General features: G+C 32.7%; 1 protein-coding gene across 4 annotated transcripts in view; it reads left to right on the top strand.

Annotated features, from left to right (window-relative positions):
• LOC145277955 (monocarboxylate transporter 9-like) overlaps positions 1 to 19,787 on the top strand; it is a 249,000-nt gene that overhangs the window by 190,026 nt on the left and 39,187 nt on the right. For all 4 annotated transcript variants that reach the window (XM_080130064.1, XM_080130067.1, XM_080130065.1 and 1 more), the window contains 5 exons: positions 7,789 to 8,061; positions 10,528 to 10,637; positions 16,675 to 16,801; positions 17,776 to 18,045; positions 19,567 to 19,692. In XM_080130064.1, the coding sequence (XP_079986190.1) occupies positions 7,789 to 8,061; positions 10,528 to 10,637; positions 16,675 to 16,801; positions 17,776 to 18,045; positions 19,567 to 19,692 (906 nt within the window). The remainder of the gene's footprint in view (positions 1 to 7,788; positions 8,062 to 10,527; positions 10,638 to 16,674; positions 16,802 to 17,775; positions 18,046 to 19,566; positions 19,693 to 19,787) is intronic.

The following is a 19,787-nucleotide window of genomic DNA, read 5'->3' as shown; positions in this document are numbered from 1 at the left end:
ATATAGTCTATGCTCCTCTGGAAAGCACTTACTCCATTGGTGACGCCAAAAGGAAGACGAGTAAATTGAAAAAGTTTGCCACTTACTTCAAACGCAGTGAATTTACGATCAGCATGATTTATAGGTATTTGGTGATAAGCAGATTTTAGGTCGAGAGTAGAGAAGATGTTATATTGAGCGATGTCGTCTACCATCTTATTGATATTAGGCATTGGGTAAGCGTCTAGTTCCGTGAATCTATTAATGGTATCGCTGTAGTCGACTACCATTCTTTTCTTATGATTCTCATTCGAAGTTACAAGAACTTGCGCTCGCCACGGAGATATCGAAGGTTCAATTATGCCTTCTTTCAACATTCTAGCAGTCTCTTCTTTTATGAATTTGTTGGCGGCAAAAGTGTAACGTCGGGATTTTGTCGCAATAGGAGTAGTATGAGGAGAAAGATTAGAAAAGAGAGGAGGGGGTGGAACGTTTATGGTAGGAAAAAAATTATTCGTGTTTATAGCTCCAATTATAAGTTTGTCTCTAGGACCGTCGAATTTAAGTGTTACTTTTTTATATTTTTTTAAAATATCTTTTCCGATTATTAAATCAATGAAAAGGTTTTCAATGATTTCAATTGTTATTCCAGAATGGGTTTTATCTTTCAGTATTAAATCCACGACAGCTTCGCCAGTTATTTTAGCATGTTGATCGGAAGCAGCCAGAGCTATAGTCTTGTTTTTAGGTATTGTGAAGAGTTTAAGTTTTTTAGCAGTATTTTCATTAATGAATGTTTTTACACTGCCGGAGTCCACCATAGCGTTCACGAAGTGCCCGTTAATTTGGCATTGAGTGAATGTGACATCTTTGGAGTTAGTTCCTAGTCAGGATAGAGAAGGTGAGGGGTAGTCAGAGTCGTCATAAAGAACAGCAGTATGAGTGTTAGAAATAGAAGATTTACACACTTTAGCCCAATGACCATTTTTTTTGCATTTTTTACATTCGGCGTTTCGTGCAGGACATAAATATCGAGGATGACGTTATTTTCCACAGAAAAAACAAACCCCTTTTGGATGCATATTTTCTTTAGTCACAGCTATACGATTGTAGCCCGAAGGATTATTTGTAGCTGCTACAGTAAAGTTATTTGCGTAGCTTATCGAATGCTTTTCTGCTTGTTCAAGAGATCTGGCCGTGGCATATGTGTCTTGTAAAGTCAGGATGGGTTTTTCTAACAGTCGTTGTCGGATGGACGAAGAAGAAATTCCACCGATGAAAGCTTCGCGAATGTATTGATTTTTGTTTTCTTCAGCAGAAACCGCTTCGAAGTTACATGTTTTGGCAAGCATTTCCAATTGTAGTATGAAGGCATCTATATTTTGTGTTGTTTGTTGCTTCGTCGTCATCAATCGATATCTATTATAAACAATATTTTCAGGTTTTAAATAAGCGGCGTCCAATGTTCTTAATGCACTATCGTAGTCGGTTTTATCGCTTATTAAATCGAAAACAGAGGCTGAAATACAATTGATCAAGGCAAAGAAATTATCTGAAGTGTTTTCGATTAATCCGTTATTATGTGAGCGGATATAATTCTGGAGGGTTAATTTCCAATGCCTATAGGATTTTTCGGAATTAGGGCATGTAGGTTCCACCTCGAATCTGTCGGGACGTAAGATTCGATCCATTATTTTTATTTTTTTTTTTACAGTTAATAAAATTGAAGTGAATAGTATCAGTAAGTAAAGAATTGCCTTTTAGAAAGGTTTTATTAACTGTAAAATACACGTACGCTCTTGAAAGGATCGAGCGGGAAAATGAAACAGAGGGCGCTTTTATTATGAATGTCAATCCCAAGGGGGATAACTCTTAACAACAAATTAAATCATAACAACTTTTGGTTAGGGTTAGCTGGTAAATTTCAGGATTCCAATATTGTTTGAACATTAGGATTTTCAACCAGCTTTCGAAAACAATACTTGAAAATGTTTGCTTTGGAATTGTCAACAATGAGGCAACAGAATACTTTTTTGTTGAAGGAGGTCCCTTTGATATCCCAACTTACACATAGCCATTCTTCCAAACTGAATTGGAAACTCTTAGAGGCTTTAAGTTTTAATTGGAGATGTAAGAAGCATGCTATCAAGTGTCTTTCAGAGACTGTAAATTCTGGACTTTTTGGAACCATCTTCAACAAATTAGTCAATCGACTCCTCATGGTCATAATTATCATTATTCTGAGCAATACCATAATCACCATTGTCATGGTTGCCATTTTTTTCTGAATTCTGTTATCTTTCGGCAACACTGTGTTAGAAGTCATTGCTTTCTTATTAAGACATAGTCTACCTCGTTTGAACTTGTCTGGTAGTGGTGTAGATTGTGTTGTAGGTGTTATATGAAGCATAACTTGTTGCAATGCCCATTAACCATAACACATTTTAAATAATTATAGATTTCAATGTAGTTCTATTAAAACACTCATATTTTAAAAACCAAAACACTTTAAATGTTCAAAATGCCACCATTTTGTTCAGAAATGAATATCCTTTCATTTGCTTTAATAAATAATAATCTACATGATATATTTGAAGAGTTTTTAGGAAAGGAATAATAAAAATATTAATGTTATGAAACGTCTATTTTGTGTCAGATTTCTTTTCCTCGCAGAGCTTAACAGCTTGGTACCACTCCCCTATAAGGAATTTCATCGTAAAATTTGTAAAACAATCAGAAAAAAACAACATTAATCTTACTTATTGGTAGAATACGAAATAAACTGGTCCATTCTTTGATATTATACTGTCTTTAGAATAAAACTTTACTATGACGTGTATTGAACATTATTTAGACTGAATTAGACTGCAGCAATACTCCGAGGAAAGAGCATCCCATTTCTCTTTAATTTTTGTCCAAAGTTCTTCCAAATTTTAAATTTTATCTGTTGCTTGATGTAATGCCATACGTTTTTGATAGGATTGAGGTCTGGAGATTGTGCAGGCCAATCCAAACACAGAATATCATACTCTTCCAGGAATCTCTTGACATTGCCAGGTGTGTGAATGAGAGCATTATCCTGGATGAAGATTGGAATATCATCCAAATTCCGACCAAAGTACGGTAGAAAATGCTCAGTCAACATATTAATGTATTTGGTCGAATTAATTTGACATTGCAAGCGAACTATAGGCCCTGGATCATTGGTACTAATAATGCCCCACACCAAAACTGAACCTCCACCACCTTGCAGCATTGAAACTAAGTACCTAGGATTAAATTCTTCGTCTTTCCTCCTATGACACTATTGGTTTCATGAATGCATGCAGCGAGGTGCATATTGCGGTGAGAGGGGGTGTTTGACCGGACGGCATGAAATGAAGGAGTGCAGAGAAATGCAAGACCTTAGCTAGGAAAATAGGACCAACCACGGATATGTCATTATGAGGTTGTTAAAGGAAACGCAGATGTTATATTGTCTCAAAAAGGGAGACAGATTTGGAATTATCTACGATATGTCAAAAGAGATGGTCGTATTAGAAATGACATTAGATAATAAAGGACCACACACAGTGCAGGGCAAAGACAAACCCCTGAGGATTACCAATAGATATCAGTGTGAGCAACCAATCTCCCAGGAAAGGAAGAGAGAGAGGTGTTGAGTGGACAAGACGAAGGGTAAGCTCTGAGAGGAAGAAAGAAAGAGTGTTTGTAACGACTCTCTGAAGGAGAGGTGGGAAAAAGGGGTTGGATTTAGAAAAAGGAATTCTAAAAAGAGAGTAGAGCCATAGCCAGCAAACTGATTAGCTGGGCTGGTCAAGCGCTCCCAATTTGGGAGCCCTTGGAGCCTGATGTTATGATGTTAACTAGCCTGTGTTAAAGGGAAATCTATGACATTACTAGTCTGGTCTTACATCGTTTCACTGCTATAGTCAGTCACCTCAATTTAGACAGTAGTTGTTATGAAGTAATGAAATTAATAAATAGTTTGTTATTGTTATAAACCAGAGTTCTGTTTGTTTGTGGTGAGGACTCTTCATTTTGCAGTAAGCTGCAAGAACCAGCAGAGTGATTGATGTACCTGGAGACTACCTACACAGGGTAGGAGATGATTCGGTCAAAAAGCAAAGCACTCCACCATGAAAACACAGCGGGTGAAGACGATCAACAGGCCAACTTGTGACGGGACCACATACGTTTGAAAGAATGCCTGTCATCTCGAGTGCAATCCGACGAGGTTAGCGACACCCTGTGTGGTTGCGCAGTATCGGTCTCGTTATACTCCGACGGGCGTACTGCCTACCATCATTTCCTAGCCTAATGAACTTGCTTTCGTCGTTAAAAAGCACTTTTGACCAATATGAAGAGTCATGATCTTCATTGCATCTGACAAAGTCCAGACGGCGCTTTCTGTTCTTTTTAGAAATCATTGGCTTGCGTCTTGCAGCATATCCTCGCAAATTAATTCCTTTAATCTGTTCCTGACAGTAGAAAGCACTTTTTAACAAGATTGCACTGTTGTTGGATTTGAGGATCTGTTTCAAATCTGTTTCTTAGGCTGCGGATCTTGATAGCATTGTCTTCCCTGATAGAAGTACGACCAGATTTAGGGGCATCACCAACACTGCCGGTGTTTTAGTGCTTTTGCACAGTCTTTTGCACCATTTTCTCATCACATTTCAATCTACGGCCGATTTCTCGACCGGATAAACCAGAAAGGTGGAGATTAATGAGCTCCTGACGATCACTAAGAGAAAATCGTGGAATATGGACTAAATGTTACGTTGTATAACCTGGAACAACAATAATTACGATTAGAGATGCTTTGTTGCTTGTTGTGGATATTTTAAACAAATTTAGGGGCGATAATTTAAGCTGCTTGTAAGCAAATTTGTTGCTGCGGACTTTCTTTTTGCCTCCTCAATTTGAAGTTATTTTTTTAAATTGACGTGAGCACTAGAATATTTCAATTAAAAGTCAAATATGAACAGGTAAAATTATAGAGGAATAAAAGGCGAATCAAATGAGGGATAGTTTGTTTAAACAGTTGTATTAAATTTAGCTTAAATTTGCAGTTTTTGAAAAAAATTACAAGTGCGGACTTTGTTTTTGCTGGCACTCTATTTTTGTTAATATATATTTATTTAATTGTTACTGTGTCTTCCTCATTAATTATTCCATAACTAACACCAAAACAATGATCAAGATAAGAGGAAAGTTACTCGATTATAGAATAATGGAATCAGCAATCGAGATAAAAATAAGATAATCAATTAAATAATTAAATGATGAAGAATTGCGACAAAAATGTAAAACAATTGTAGAATAACGGAATAACAGAATGAATTACATATGTCCCTGCCTGTCATTGCCCAGAAATCCTTTTTACTTTAATTTTTGTTGCTTTCTATAATTTTAGTTAATTATTTTTTAAAGGGGATCTCAGAATTATATTATCGATTATAGAATGATGGAATACGTTATCAAGATAAAAAAAAAAGAAGATAATCAATTAAATAATAACAATGAATACTCGATGCTTCAGTTCAGTCTCAAGAGACAATGGATACCCCCTGTAAGGGTAGCTATGCAATTGTGAGACAAGAGTTGCGCAATCTCCAACCACACCTTCTCTGAATCGGCACTGCTTGAGTCCAGAGGCAAAGATAAGTGCTAGATAAGCAAAGAGTACATACAGCAACTGAAATTCCCAAATCGTCACCTATTTTAGTATTGACCAAACTCAACGTTGCTTAACTTCGGTAATCTAATAGGAACCGGTGATTATACCGTATATAATGAATGAATAATTGTGAAAAAGTTACACAATTAAAGAATTTATTCAACGGTTCCCGAAAATCGTTTTACTTTAAATATCCGCTTGTTTGTTTGGCTTCTCAGTATAAAAAAGCGAAACTGAACCCAAAGAAAACACATCTTCCTGGCACCCGTGCCAGGGACTTCCAGAAAGCAATGAGCTTTGATCAATGCGGACAAAACCCGTTATATCAGACAATTGGTATTCATTTGGACATTCCCCTTTTTATGGGGAGCTGGTTTTCCCCACCATTTTGGGGAAACTGGCTTGCAGCTAGAACTAAGTGCGTAATTTCATTTCCCTATGGTGTGATGTTTGACCTTATTAAATTTATGCACCTGTCACTTAAGTTTTTAATTGTTTAATTTCAACTCTTCTCATTTTTGCTGCCCTCGTAGCGTCGAGGTAAGTTATCATGCTTTTTATCTGCTTTCACCTCAATGATTCAGGTTCGAGCCTACCTGCCTACCAAAACTTTTTTTTTTTTTGTTTTACACTTTCAAACACCCGGGCAACGCTGGGCACCCCCACTAGGCTATATATATAAAAGGCAAAATATGTGTGTCTCGCAAAAACTTTCGACACACGCGACGGATCCTGAATAGATTAGTATTGCTTTAAACCTTTATGTCTTGGATGACAAATATTGAAAAATTGGCCGAAAACATTCTTTCCTTCACCTTCAACTGGGCAGTTTTGTACAAGTAGGGGTCACTTTTTCGCCGGCATTTTTGCAAAGTCATCATACACGCTTGCCTTAATTTGAATGGCAGCGAAGTTGTATGCATGACACACACAGCGTGTTAAGCAGTTTGCTTCTTTTTTTTTTTCACCTTTTCTTTCTTCGCGTAACAGGTTCGAGTCTGACTGTCTGCCTACTCTCTTTCTTTTGTTTTTTTTTCCTTATTTCGAGGCTTACATAATGGGATTTTTTTCCTTTGAAAACAAAAACTGAATTATTTTACCGTTCGCTTAAACTTTTTGTTTTCACATCTCTCTCCACACAGACAGTGTCTATTTTTTTTCTGGTTGTATGAACTCCTTACTACATCACCTCTCCACACCCGGGCAACGCTGGGTATCCTCGCTAGTCAAGAATAATATATCTATCAGGATAAAATATTAAAATAAATTAGAAATACAATTTTTTTATAAGAACATGGACCAATATTTACCATAAATAGATTGATGTATTTTTTCTTACATAGAAGTCACCACTTATCAAGGCCCAGAGGCCACTCGAGAATAAGGGTTAAAGAATGTACAGTTGTCAATGGCCAATATCGTAGTAGTCGTCAGTAGTGGAAATTTGGTAAATTGGATTACTTAAAGGAAACGGCTCATCAAGAATTTGTTTATGTTGTAAAAATAATACTCAAGATGAGAACAGTAGTCCGAAGAATCCAAATAATTGGAATAATTAATTCTCATCTCAAAAATTCAGAAGCATTATTTCAGGGCCGTCTGTAAGCTAAAGACATAATTCATATTTCAGTACTTCTGCAGTTTATGGACCATGCTAATTACCTGATCAGATTTAAAAAGTAAAATTCAATTTTCATGGTATTTTTTTTTTCACGTCTCACCCCACCCTTGCAAATATTTGATGATGTCTTGTGTTTATCCTCATGAGCGAAACAAAAGGTAGCTTTAGGTTTTGCAGGAATCACCTTGTGCAGCGTTGTACACCTTTTTTAATTGCGCCGTTACATTTTAACGGACCCAACATGTTGTAGATTCCGTCGCAAAGAACATAAGAAAGGAAAAATGCTCGACTCGCTTTCTTTAACAAAAAGCCTTTATATCAGGTATTTCCAACAATGCATTTTATACAAAATATTGAAACTGTTCATTTTCTGGCTGTGTGCAGTTCTAAGAAAGAAGCTTTGTTCATGGAATCTAAGTATTCCCATACTTATTCAACTAAACTGATATGAATTTAATTAGATCTAATTAATGCTTTATTCTTAATTCTTCTCCCCTTATTTCAGGTGTATCTACTGGGATGATCTTTTTTGCATCTAACGTGATAGTAAGCCTGTACTTCAACAAAAGACGAGGGACTGCTGTCGGTGTATCAAATGCAGGTGCTGGTCTGGGCATCTTTGTTATGAATTATAGTATTGAAAAGTTATTTACTATCTACGCCTTAAACGGGACGCTTATTTTACTATCCGGCTTTATGCTAAACCTTGTTGTTTTCGGAGCTCTCTGCAAACCACTGAAACATAGAAAACCATCGCCAAAAGAATGCGAGTCTTTAGGTAAGTATTTTTACAATGAAGCAGCATTGTTAATTGTTAAATCAGTGGTTGTAAATGCAACAAAATTTTATTTAGAGAAATATGTGTATGTCTATTTGGTTTAACATTCAGTTTGTGTTGGAAGGCAATTGAATTCCAAACTAATCTATCTCTGCCCAGGTGTTTGCTTGTCCCTCTTTCACTCAAACCCACCATAGCACCCCTCTACAATGGTTTGTGTGTGCCGTGGTTTTGTTCTTCATCGTTAATCTATTCTTCTTGTTCTGGTCGTGTTGTTTTTGCGATCACCAAGGGCACGAACACTTATTTACAACTCTAAAAATATAAAATCATGCAAACTCACAAGAAAAAAACATAATTTTGAGACATCATGTATAAATCAGTATAATATCTATAAATCTCCATGTTAATTTATCTATATCCATATCTATGTATATGTATGTATATATATATATATACATACATATATATATATATATATATATATATATAATGGAAATAGTATTCTGATGAGATAGAGATGCAAAAGGAAAAGAACTAAGTTCCGTCCATCAACGTTTTATCTTTATTCCATAAAAAGTCTTACAATAAAGACAAAACGTTGATGGACATAAAACTTGATTCATCTATCTATCTATAATATATATATATATATATATATATATATATATATATATATATATACTTAATTTACTCACATAAAATTAATATACGAAAGTATAGATTTATGCGTAAACTTTAAGTATTTACTTCAAAAGTGCTCAATACGTAGGTAGAGCTAGTTAGTAAGTTATAAAATGCATATGGCGATTAAGCTACACTGAATATTCCGCGTTTCATCCACTCTAGGATTCTTCAAGCTTATGCGCGAATTCTGTAGTTGTTTGTCGTTTTTATATGCACATCTTCTATTGAGATTTTAGTTAGCCAATCAGCTTTCTAGTATCCACCGCGCCCTTCCTATCAGCCAATGAGCATGCATTTATCGGACAAAGGCCTATTTGACCTCTGGTTGACCTGTTCCTTTGTGTGTGCTCTATTTAGCCTAAATATTTAGTTTCTTGATCTGTTTTCAATCTAGGTTAGTGTTAGTCGATATTATGACCACAAAAGTACATTCAACAATAAAAAACACTGTATGAAAACAACACTAGCAAATAAATACTGGGAACTCAAGGAAAGCGGACATTCACCGGTAGTCGAATGGAAAATAATAAGACAAGCTACCACGTGTAGGGACCTAGACGACCCATATAGATTATGCCTTCATGAAAAATTTGCAATCCTGTACTTTAAAGAACCCCAACATCTATTAAACTGTAGAAGAGAAATAGCAAACAACTGTGTTCACAAGATAATATTTACTCTAGGATAGCGATACAAAATAGTTTTAAAACTAACAAAAACAATAGAAAATAAACAAATGAATTAAATAAACATGAATATACATAAACGATCACACATATATGTATGTATATATATATGTATATATATGTATATATATATGTATATATATGTATATATATATATATATATATATATATATATATATATATATATAAACTAACATTAAAAATAAAAAAAAAACACTAACCTAGATTTAAAACAGATCAAGAAACTAAATATCCAATTGGTTTTCATCCGGAAAAAAGGGCTATTAAGGGATCAAAATTGAAAAATTGTTATGTGGCGAGGGTCATCGGATTTTTATCTGTTTGTCAACTGTTTCACGACTGTTCATGCCTGAATGATTCACATGACAGATTCCTTATGTAAAGAATACGTAGGTTTGACAGGACTCTATAAATATTATGTCAAGTTGGCCTAATGGTTATCGTACTTAACTCAGTGTCTTTAGGTTTCTGTTTCAATCTCATCTCAAGTATTTTTTTTACTTACAAGAAATGAACTGCGTAGAAAAAACATAATACTTGCATGCCCATATCTCAGTTTCTGTATGAATTAAAATATAATATTTATGCGTATTTTATGACCCTGGGAAACGCCGGGCAGCCTGCTTATTATATGTGTGTGTGTGTGTGTGTGTTTATAATATAAAAAAAACTGATAAAAATACATATAATCTTTGAGCAAGCAAACCTATAATAAATCTCCACATAGTTCTAATGAGAAGCAGTTAGCTTCAAAACGTCATGGTCTAAAGATGTTTTTTTTTTCCATTTTCTTTATCGATCTGATGATATAATGAATTAAACTTTGAATTCGCATCTCTTACTTCCTACGCGCGCGCGTGTGTGTGTGGAGTAATATAAAAACAATGCTTTTGTATAGTTCAGAGTAATACTTATGAGAATCAATTTCCAACACAAAAGAAAGCTCAACGTTCAATATGTCAAAAAATTGCAATGGAGCTATAAATAAAATTACCGATCAGTTATATCATAATGTGTTTTAATATCAATTTCCTTCAAAGGAAAGTCTAATTCTCAGTTTTCACTTTTCTAGTCTGTGAGCAAAATAAAGAAACGGTGTTCTACAAACCTGGTGATCAGAATGACGACGAGGAAAAAGAGAACATGCTTAAAATGATGCAGGGGAAATCTGACATGGAACAGGTGAGAGAAACTCTGTTAAGCGCCCAAGATTTGCTTTAAAAGATCACAAACCTAACTTTGAAAATAAAACTATAATTGATAATGGTGCATAAAAGGAGACACTAACTTTTAAACACACCGGAAGTTGGCACATGCATCTCTCAATTTAGGTATGGAAGCACAGAATTGATACAATTTTCAATTACATTTTATGTTTATTCTTTTTCGCCCCCTTATAATAAAAATATATAAAAAATACGTAAACTGCTTTATCAATTACTTTTTTTATTCTTTAATTGCGTAAAAAAGATATGCGATTAAAATTTTTTTTTAAATGTTTGTATTTTTATATACTTTTATAAATTTTATAAATTTTTTGTTAATATATTTTTTCAAACATATTTAGGTTGTTTTTTGTTGTTTTTTTCCAAATATACTTAGTTTTATTATTTAAACCTGGGTAATCTATTCGTACTTACGTTGTTTGAATTTTATGTGAAATATTTACATTTTTAAACTATTAAACTATTTTCTGTTTCATGTCACCTTTTTTAAAATGTGACACATTCATTGTTTTTTCATGTTTCTGTAAATAAATATATTTTAAAAATATTTAAATAGTTTGACAAAATATATAACATTAACTTAAATAAACATAGCTATTTGAAAAGATATGCGATGAAAGATTTTTTAAAAATTGATTAAAAGATATGCGATTAAAAAATGAAAAATATAAGTGATAAAAAAGGATAGTAATAGATTACGCAGGTTTAAATAAAAAAAAAACTAACCATATTTGAAAAAAAAAACCCCAAAAAAACAAAACCTAAATATGTTTGAAAAATATATTAACAAAAAATTTATATAAATATATAATATATAAACTTTTTATCAATTTTTTTAAGCATTTTTTAATTGCATATCTTTTTAAATAACTATGTTTAATTAAGTTAAAACAATAAACATAAAATATAATTGAAAATTGTATCGATTCTGTGCTTCCATACCTAAATTGAGAGACGCATTTTTCTGTGTGTTTAAAAGTTAGTATCTCCTTTTATGTGCCATTATCTTAAAATTAGATTAATCTCTTTTTGTATCTCACACGTAAGAATAATTAGTTAAAAAGAGCTTAGATAGAATATTACTGAAAAATGAAAATCCAAAGTAACTCATAATCCATGGTCATCATCTGAGGATGCTCTTAGTTGGTGTAATACATTATCTAATTGTAAGAATATTAAATATTGATTCAATTTTACCGAAAGTGTTGAACATGGCATTAGAACTAGCGAAAACAAAGACAAATATAAGAAAACTAGAAATTGATATATTAAAGCACCTAGAAGAACTTTAGTTAAATACAATACATATGGGACGAGAAAAAAACATAACTAAATTTTGATATTACAATGGGTACCTAGACTCAGCGTATAACTAACTTTGTAGTTCTTTACATTCTTCAGGAGATCGCTAAAAACGTACCAGGTATAACAAGGAGCCTTTATAGAGATGATTTTTTGATTAATTTTAGTGATAGAAATTTAGAAAAAAATATACAGCAGTTGCATAACTTTAAAGAAATTGGCTTAAAAATAACGATTGATATAAATCATAAAATAGTAATATTTTTTTTAGATATTACCCTAAACTTAATTAACAATACATACGAACCATACCATAAACCCAACCAAACGTTATTTTATATTGATTATAAATTAAATCATCCAATCTTGGTAAAGAAAGCTATTATACCTAACATATCAAAAAGAATATCTGGATTATCTTATAACGAACACATATTTAATAACAAGAAAAATATTGCAATGAAGCATTACCTAGATCAAGATATAAAAGTGAAATTACGCATATTAGAAATTAACATAATGAATTAATGAATGGGAAAGTTGTGACATAGAAACAATCAGACCTCATATCATACAATATGGCTATGGGGAATGGTATGAATTATAAAAACAATATTACTAGCAAAAATAACTCTGAAAAAAATATGAGAACCCTGCAAGATAATATCGGAAATAAAAAGAAAAAGAAAAAATAGACATAGAAAGTGTGTATGGTTTAATCCTCCCTAACGCACACATAAAATAATTTCCCAAAGGATTTTTATCAAATTATTGATAAAAAAAAAACTTTCCTAACGTGATCAACATAAGAAAAATTATAAACCGAAATACTATTATAATTTTCTACAACTACTAACGTAGCGAAAACTATAATGAGTTCTAACAATGTAAAAATAGATAAGGAAATTAAGGAGGGTGGTTATATAACAAATCAAAATATTGGTGATGAATTATTTTGTAACTGTAGAAATATTAACGAATGTCTCTTAGAGAGTAAATGTCTCATTTCTAATTATATATATAATATTTTTATTTATATAGACAAATATTACATAGTCGCTACACTGAACATGCTAAGACCACAAGCCTTCTTCAGGTGACATAATAAAGCCTGTGTTCCTGTGAAGAAGTCTAGTTAACCAGACTTCTTGACTTAGTTAAGAACTAGACTTCTTCACAGGAACAAAGACTTTATTATGTCACCCAAAGAAGGCTTGTGGTCCGGACCGACCACTTGTCTGAAATATTAGCATGTTCAGTGTAGCGACTATGTAATATTTGTCTATATAAATAAAAATATATTTTGCTCTGTTTTATTGAGCACTCTTAATAACCTCGTTTTAATTTGAGTTTTCCCTCCTGAATACCTTTAACTTGGTGTATATATATATATATATATATATATATATATATATATATAATATATTTATTTATTTATTATATTTAAAACTTTAAAAAAGAAAAAAAAAGAGCTTCGAGGCGAAGCCAATATTAACCGTACGTATCGTTTGAAACAACAACAATAACAAATCTCTCTCTCTCTCTCTCTCTCTCTCTCTCTCTATATATATATATATATATATATATATATATATATATACTTCAGAATAGTTTTAATTTTCTAAAGCATTCTTTGTCTTGCTTAGAATAATAAAAATTCTTTGATATGAAACTCAACCACTTCATTTCATTTCAATGAGAGTTTTTTTAAAATTCATTGAATTACAATTTAATTTATATATATATATATATATATATATATATATATATATATATATATATATATATATATAAGCAATATTGCATATGTATTTTTAGAAGAATATTTTAACACAGAATTATATTTAATGAAGCTAAGGAAATTGATATTAATAGTAAAAAAACAATCACCATTTTTGTTCCTCTACCTCAGAAGACAATTGGAAAAGCAATTCAGTAAAAGACATGTCTTTATTTTTCCAAGATGGATTTTGCCATTAGCCAATAGCAAAATAAGAACAAACAAACAGAGAGAGAGAGACCAAAGGTAAACGGCTGTTGCGAGAATACAAAGTGATTTTCAATGACCATTATGATAAAGTAAAGGGTATTCGAAATCTGGGGGAGATCTTTTGTCACTCAGATTCCAGGGAACACCGCCTGTTGCAGTTACCAGTGAACAATAACGGATAAAGTGTCGTGTGTGAACAAGTGTATAAATAATAATGAAATCTTATTTATTGCATTTCTTAAAAATCATTACTTTATAATACAAACAGTGCTGAAATAATAATGTTATTATTTAGAACCCATTCTTAACATGAGAAGAGATGGGGCTTTATTTTAACTATTCTGCAATAAACGAAAAATTGAATTTAACTTGAAAATACTATCCAAATAATAACATGGTCTCTATTCTGTATAAATACTGTTTATAATTATTTTAGTATAATTCGATTGTGATATTACAAATATTACTTCTACAATATTTTTTGAACACTTTGAAAAAACTACTTCAAGGTTACTAGTGCCAAAAACTTTTGAGATTGTAAGTGCATAGTTCAGGAGTGAAAATCCACTATTAGTGTAATCATTTTTTTAGTTTGGCTTTGATAATTTTGGTTTTTTGGTGATTTTTGCGAAAATTTGCACAACATTATTTTTCGGACATGACAAAAAATCCTATTTTATTAAGAGCTATGTTCATGTATATGTTGCTGTATGCAAATTTTCTGCTTGTACACTAAGCTGTCATCATCAAAATCAATTATCTGTTCTGTTCTACTGGCAAAACAATTAAGTTTAATGAGGTAAAATGCATTCAAAAGAAGTTTGTTTGGCACGGAAGAAGCGGGAAGATGGTATCAGCATCAGAAGGATCGCCATGGATTTGAAGCTGTTGAAATCAATAGTCGTATACATGCTGAGGACAAACTTTGAGCGGAAAAAGAAGAGAGGACGAAAAAGATCAATTGGCAAGAGGACTGAAAGGAGAATGAAGAGTACTGTGACACGGCTTTTGATATCTGGAGAAAGTTACAGCAAGAAAAGTGAAGAAATGTGAATTGGATGTAAACGTTTGAACAGTACAAAGAACGCTGGATAGGATTAGTTTGAAGTATGCAAAGGCTAAGAAAAAAATTACCCTAACAAAGAAACACAAAGGAGCAAAATTGGAGAGTGCTAAAAGATGATTAAAAAAGCATGTTGACTTTAAGAAGGTTATATTCACTGATGAGAAGCGTTTCAAATTTGATGGGTCCGATGGATGGTGTACTTGGTCGAGAAGGGGTGAGCCTGTTGTACTGAACAAACGGCAGATGGGAGAATGAGGAGGAGTTATGGTTTGGAGTATGATCTTTGCTAATGGAAATATATGGCTGGAATGGCTGAAAGGAGAACAGAACAGCGAAAGCTACAAATATTTGCTGGACGAGAAAGCCCTACCAAGGATAAGAAGAGAGATGGGGAATGATTTCGTTCTACAATAAGAAAATTGCAGCATCCATGTGTCAAAACCCATGAAAGAAAGGATGGCTAAAGGCAATATGACTACTTTGAAATGGCCTGCAAAAAGTCCAGATTTAAATTTAATGGAAAATATTTGGGAAATGCTTGCACAACTTGTCTATGATGGACCTGAAATAACGAAAGAGGCTCAACTATGGGAACGAATACTAGATGCCAAAAAACAACTAATAGAAACATGTAGAGATGTTATTGTGCATATGTTTGATCATTATGAAGAGAGATTGATAAAAGTTATTGAAAAGAAAGGTGATATTACAGACTATTAACAGTTTTTCAACAATCTCCGAAAAATAATGTTGCGTGTGTTTTGTAAAAAATTATGAAAATTAAATATTTTTCTTACCTAATCGATTTTCTTCCATTTTTATTGTTTTTATATGTTTATGCTATTCTATTGAATGAATTTCACCACCCTATAGTACTCAGAAAGTCGAATACTAAAGTGCCCGAAAAATATTATCGGACCTCTGTACTTCTGCAAATAATAATAAAAAATAATATGAATATATAAAAGAAATTTAAATTAATAGGAGACAATACGATGCAATGATGTATAGACATAAACTGAAGCAATTTAAAGCAATTATGGAACAAGTTGATAAAGGGAGGAATTTCCTGAAATATGACAACATTGATATACTAGTTAACCATCTCCCACAAATAATATATTACATGTAAAATATAAAGTATGTATATATATATATATATATATATATATATTGAATCAATAAATGTGAAACGGCATAGCTTGTTCCACCGTTATATCTTAAGTTGCTTAATTTTTGTCTATTTATTACATCTCTGCATTGTATTACTTCCTTCCTATAAATTTAAATTTCTTTTATATACACATTAAATAATGCTTCAAGCAAACTACATTAACCTCTTGATGATTATAATAATAATAATAATAATAATAATAATAATAATAAACCTACATTAACCTTTTAATAATAACAATAAAAGAAATTCAATTATTTTAGTGTAAAGAACATGCTCCAAGCATAAAAATGAAAGTTAGAATGAAATATTGATTCTTTGGATTTGTTGTTATTTAGGTTTAATATGAAATATCTGATTTTTCATCTTAAATAACGATGTGATATTTACAGTGAGTAAAATGCCTAAATCATTGATTTTCATTTTTGATCTGAAGTTGATATTTATTTTTATAATTCAAGGATAATTCTTCAGATAATAATGACCGATGCAAGACATTTTGCCAATTTATTTGCACAAAATGGAATTTCATCTTATTGAAGGATTCTAATACTCTGATGTTGGTTATAATATTCTTTCTATGGTCAGGTAAGTAATTATATTCTATGCAGCATTTATATCCAATTTGACAAAATTTGCATCTAAAAGATTGTCTTATCTATTTATGTCAGACTCGTGACTCCTCAGTAAAATGATTATAAACATATACTTTGCTTTATTTACAGAAATTAATAGTTAATCAGCACGATCCTAATCACAATAACCCACTGTCATGATATAGATTAACCTCGTTCCTTATAAGGTTTCTGAATTTTTGAGATGAGGAATTCGTATTATTTGGATTGTTCAGATTACTGTTCTCATCTTTAGTGTTATTTTCACAACATTTCAGTCGATGTAGCCTCTAATCTTTTTCAGGTGTATCATGTCGAATTTAAGAATCTTCCTGTCAAACTCGGGAATCTTTCTGTCATACTCGGGAAATCTTTCTGTCATACTCGAGAAATCTTTCTGTCATACTCGGGGAATCTTTCTGTCATACTCGGGGAATCTTTCTGTCGAACTCGGGGAATCTTTCTTTCGAACTCGGGGAATCTTTCTGTCGAACTCGGGGAATCTTTCTGTCGAACTCGGGGAATCTTTCTGTCGAACTCGGGGAATCTTTCTGTCGAACTCGGGGAATCTTTCTGTCGAACTCGGGGAATCTTTCTGTCAAACTATGGGAATCTTTCTGTCGCATTTGAAAATCAGCATGGAATTTCAAACCAGACCATTTATTTAATCCACCAAGGTAACATATTTTTGTTCCATCAGCTGACTGGGTAGAAGTTCTAAGCAATTAGAACCAAATTAAACCAAACCAAACCAAATTAAACCAAACCAAACCAAATTAAACCAAACCAAACCAAATTAAGCCAAATTAAACCAAACCAAACCAAATTAAGCCAAACCAAGCCAAATCAAACCAAATCTGATATTTCACATTGTTTCCATCAATTACATACCACTGTCGACCATAAATAATGCTTATTCATATCGTATTTTATAATTGTATTTTGTAGCCAACCAAATGTTGATGATATATCTGCCATTTTACACGGTCAGCATGAATATGAGACTTATAGATGGAGTAATTTTAATGTCAATCATGGGTATTGGCACAACAGTTGGGGAATTGGTAACCGGTATTCTACTTGACATCTTGCACATCAAAAGTGACCATTTGATGACGTTTTCTGTGTTTGTCGTGTCTGCAACAACCATCATTTTTCCATTTCTGTCGGATATTTATTCCCTAGGGTTTTTGACTATGATTTGGTCTATTGCAATTGGTAAGTCAAGTCTTTTTTTTTTTTTTTTAATCATTAGAAAACCCACCTGTGTAAGAAATCATCACTCCTGTATGTTTCTGCTCCCTGTTATCAAATTTATTTTTCCAATATTCTGATATTCTATAGTTTTAACATTTTACTTTTCTTCTTTATTTATGTCATTTATTTATTCATGCCAGTCATTTTTATAATTTGGTCTATTGTAATTGGTAAGTTACATCTTTTTTTTATCACTAGGAAACTCACCTGGTATTTCTGTGCAATGGATCATGGCTACTGTTTGTTCTTGCTCCCAGCTCTGAACTCTAACTTAACACTTTTATGATATTGTATCGTTTTAAAATTTTGCTTTTCTTCCTACTTCATGCTATTTATTTATGCTAGTTATTTTTTATGATTTCATATATTGTAATTGATAAGTGAAGTCATTTTTATCACTAGGAAATCATTTCCTAGCAATGAATTATGATTCCTGTATATTCTTGCTGCCAGTTATGAGCTGCGACTGATGTAAATAGATTCATGCCCTTGCACTAAAGTCACGTGACCTGCTTATGTCAAAGAATAAAGTCTAAAAACACGACTAAAGTAAATAAATGACTATTTTCTTTTATAATGATTTGTTTTCTCTGCATATTTCCCATTCGTAAATGGGATTAAGAACAACAAAAACAACTCGACTAGCAAACTTGGTTAGCAGGAGGAAATCTAGCCAGCCAGATTGCTGGAATTTTTTTTGTACCAACAATTGTGTAACCCCACGCATATATCTGTTATCTTTTTATTCTGGTTCATATATTTCATTTTCTGATTTTGTACCTTTATTGAACACAGTAGAGGTCCCTAGGTGTAAGAAAGCCTTCTACTCCAATACTTTCTTCCTCAGAACTGCTAGACTTTGGAACTACCTTTTCGGATGCTGCTTTTCCAACTGTACTGACATGCAAAAGTTCAAGTGTAATGTGAGCAGACATCTTGCTGCTCATCTCCCTTCATAATGCCCCCGCAAATTATGTCCCTGATATTAGCCCCCTACTTCAAAGTTGCACTGGACCTTGTTTGGGGTGAAAATTGGAAAAAAAAAGCAAGGCTAGCTCTTTTGAAATGACGTTACAGGATCCAGCTTACTGGAGAATGCCAACAGAGCTGTCCAGATGATTTTTGTTAGATCAGTGTTTTTTCTTTAAGGCTGCTTACACTCCTTACCTTCCTACCTTGTGTCACATCTTGCTGCGGTGGGAAGCAAGTAAATATCTACCCTGCTTTTATGTCAAAAATACTGCAACATTCTATAGTTTTCAAATTCTGCTTTTCGTCTTTATTTATGTCATTTATTTATTTATGACAGTCATTTTTATACACACTAGGATAAATATATCTTAAATGTGTGGTCCTTTGCTTTATGTCCTTTTGCTTTATAGCTTCATCAATTGTGAAGCACACTGTATATCATTACATGTTTCTATGTCTTTATGATGTAGTGATTAATAAACATGTTGCTTATTCTTTTCTATTTTAAAGGCTTTGGAGTTTCTCTTCGAGTTCTTCTCATAGTTGAACTTGTAGGTGTTGAACATTTCGCTACTGTCTACAGCTTTGTGATATTTTCCAACGGGCTCGGGTATGGCATTTTACCGATATTCTTTGGTAAGTCACATGAACAGTTTTCTAACCCTTCTTCACGATTCCAGGCACAGTATTAAACTGCCTTGGACATCCTTGAGCAAGATATTCACCCAATC

The sequence above is a fragment of the Euprymna scolopes genome, chromosome 6 (genome assembly GCF_053919585.1).
Source record: "Euprymna scolopes isolate OS-2025 chromosome 6, ASM5391958v1, whole genome shotgun sequence".
In the NCBI taxonomy this organism is placed as follows: Eukaryota; Metazoa; Mollusca; class Cephalopoda; order Sepiida; family Sepiolidae; genus Euprymna; species Euprymna scolopes.
The sequence above is the reverse complement of the archived record's forward strand: the minus strand, read 5'-3'. Positions and strand labels throughout refer to the sequence as shown.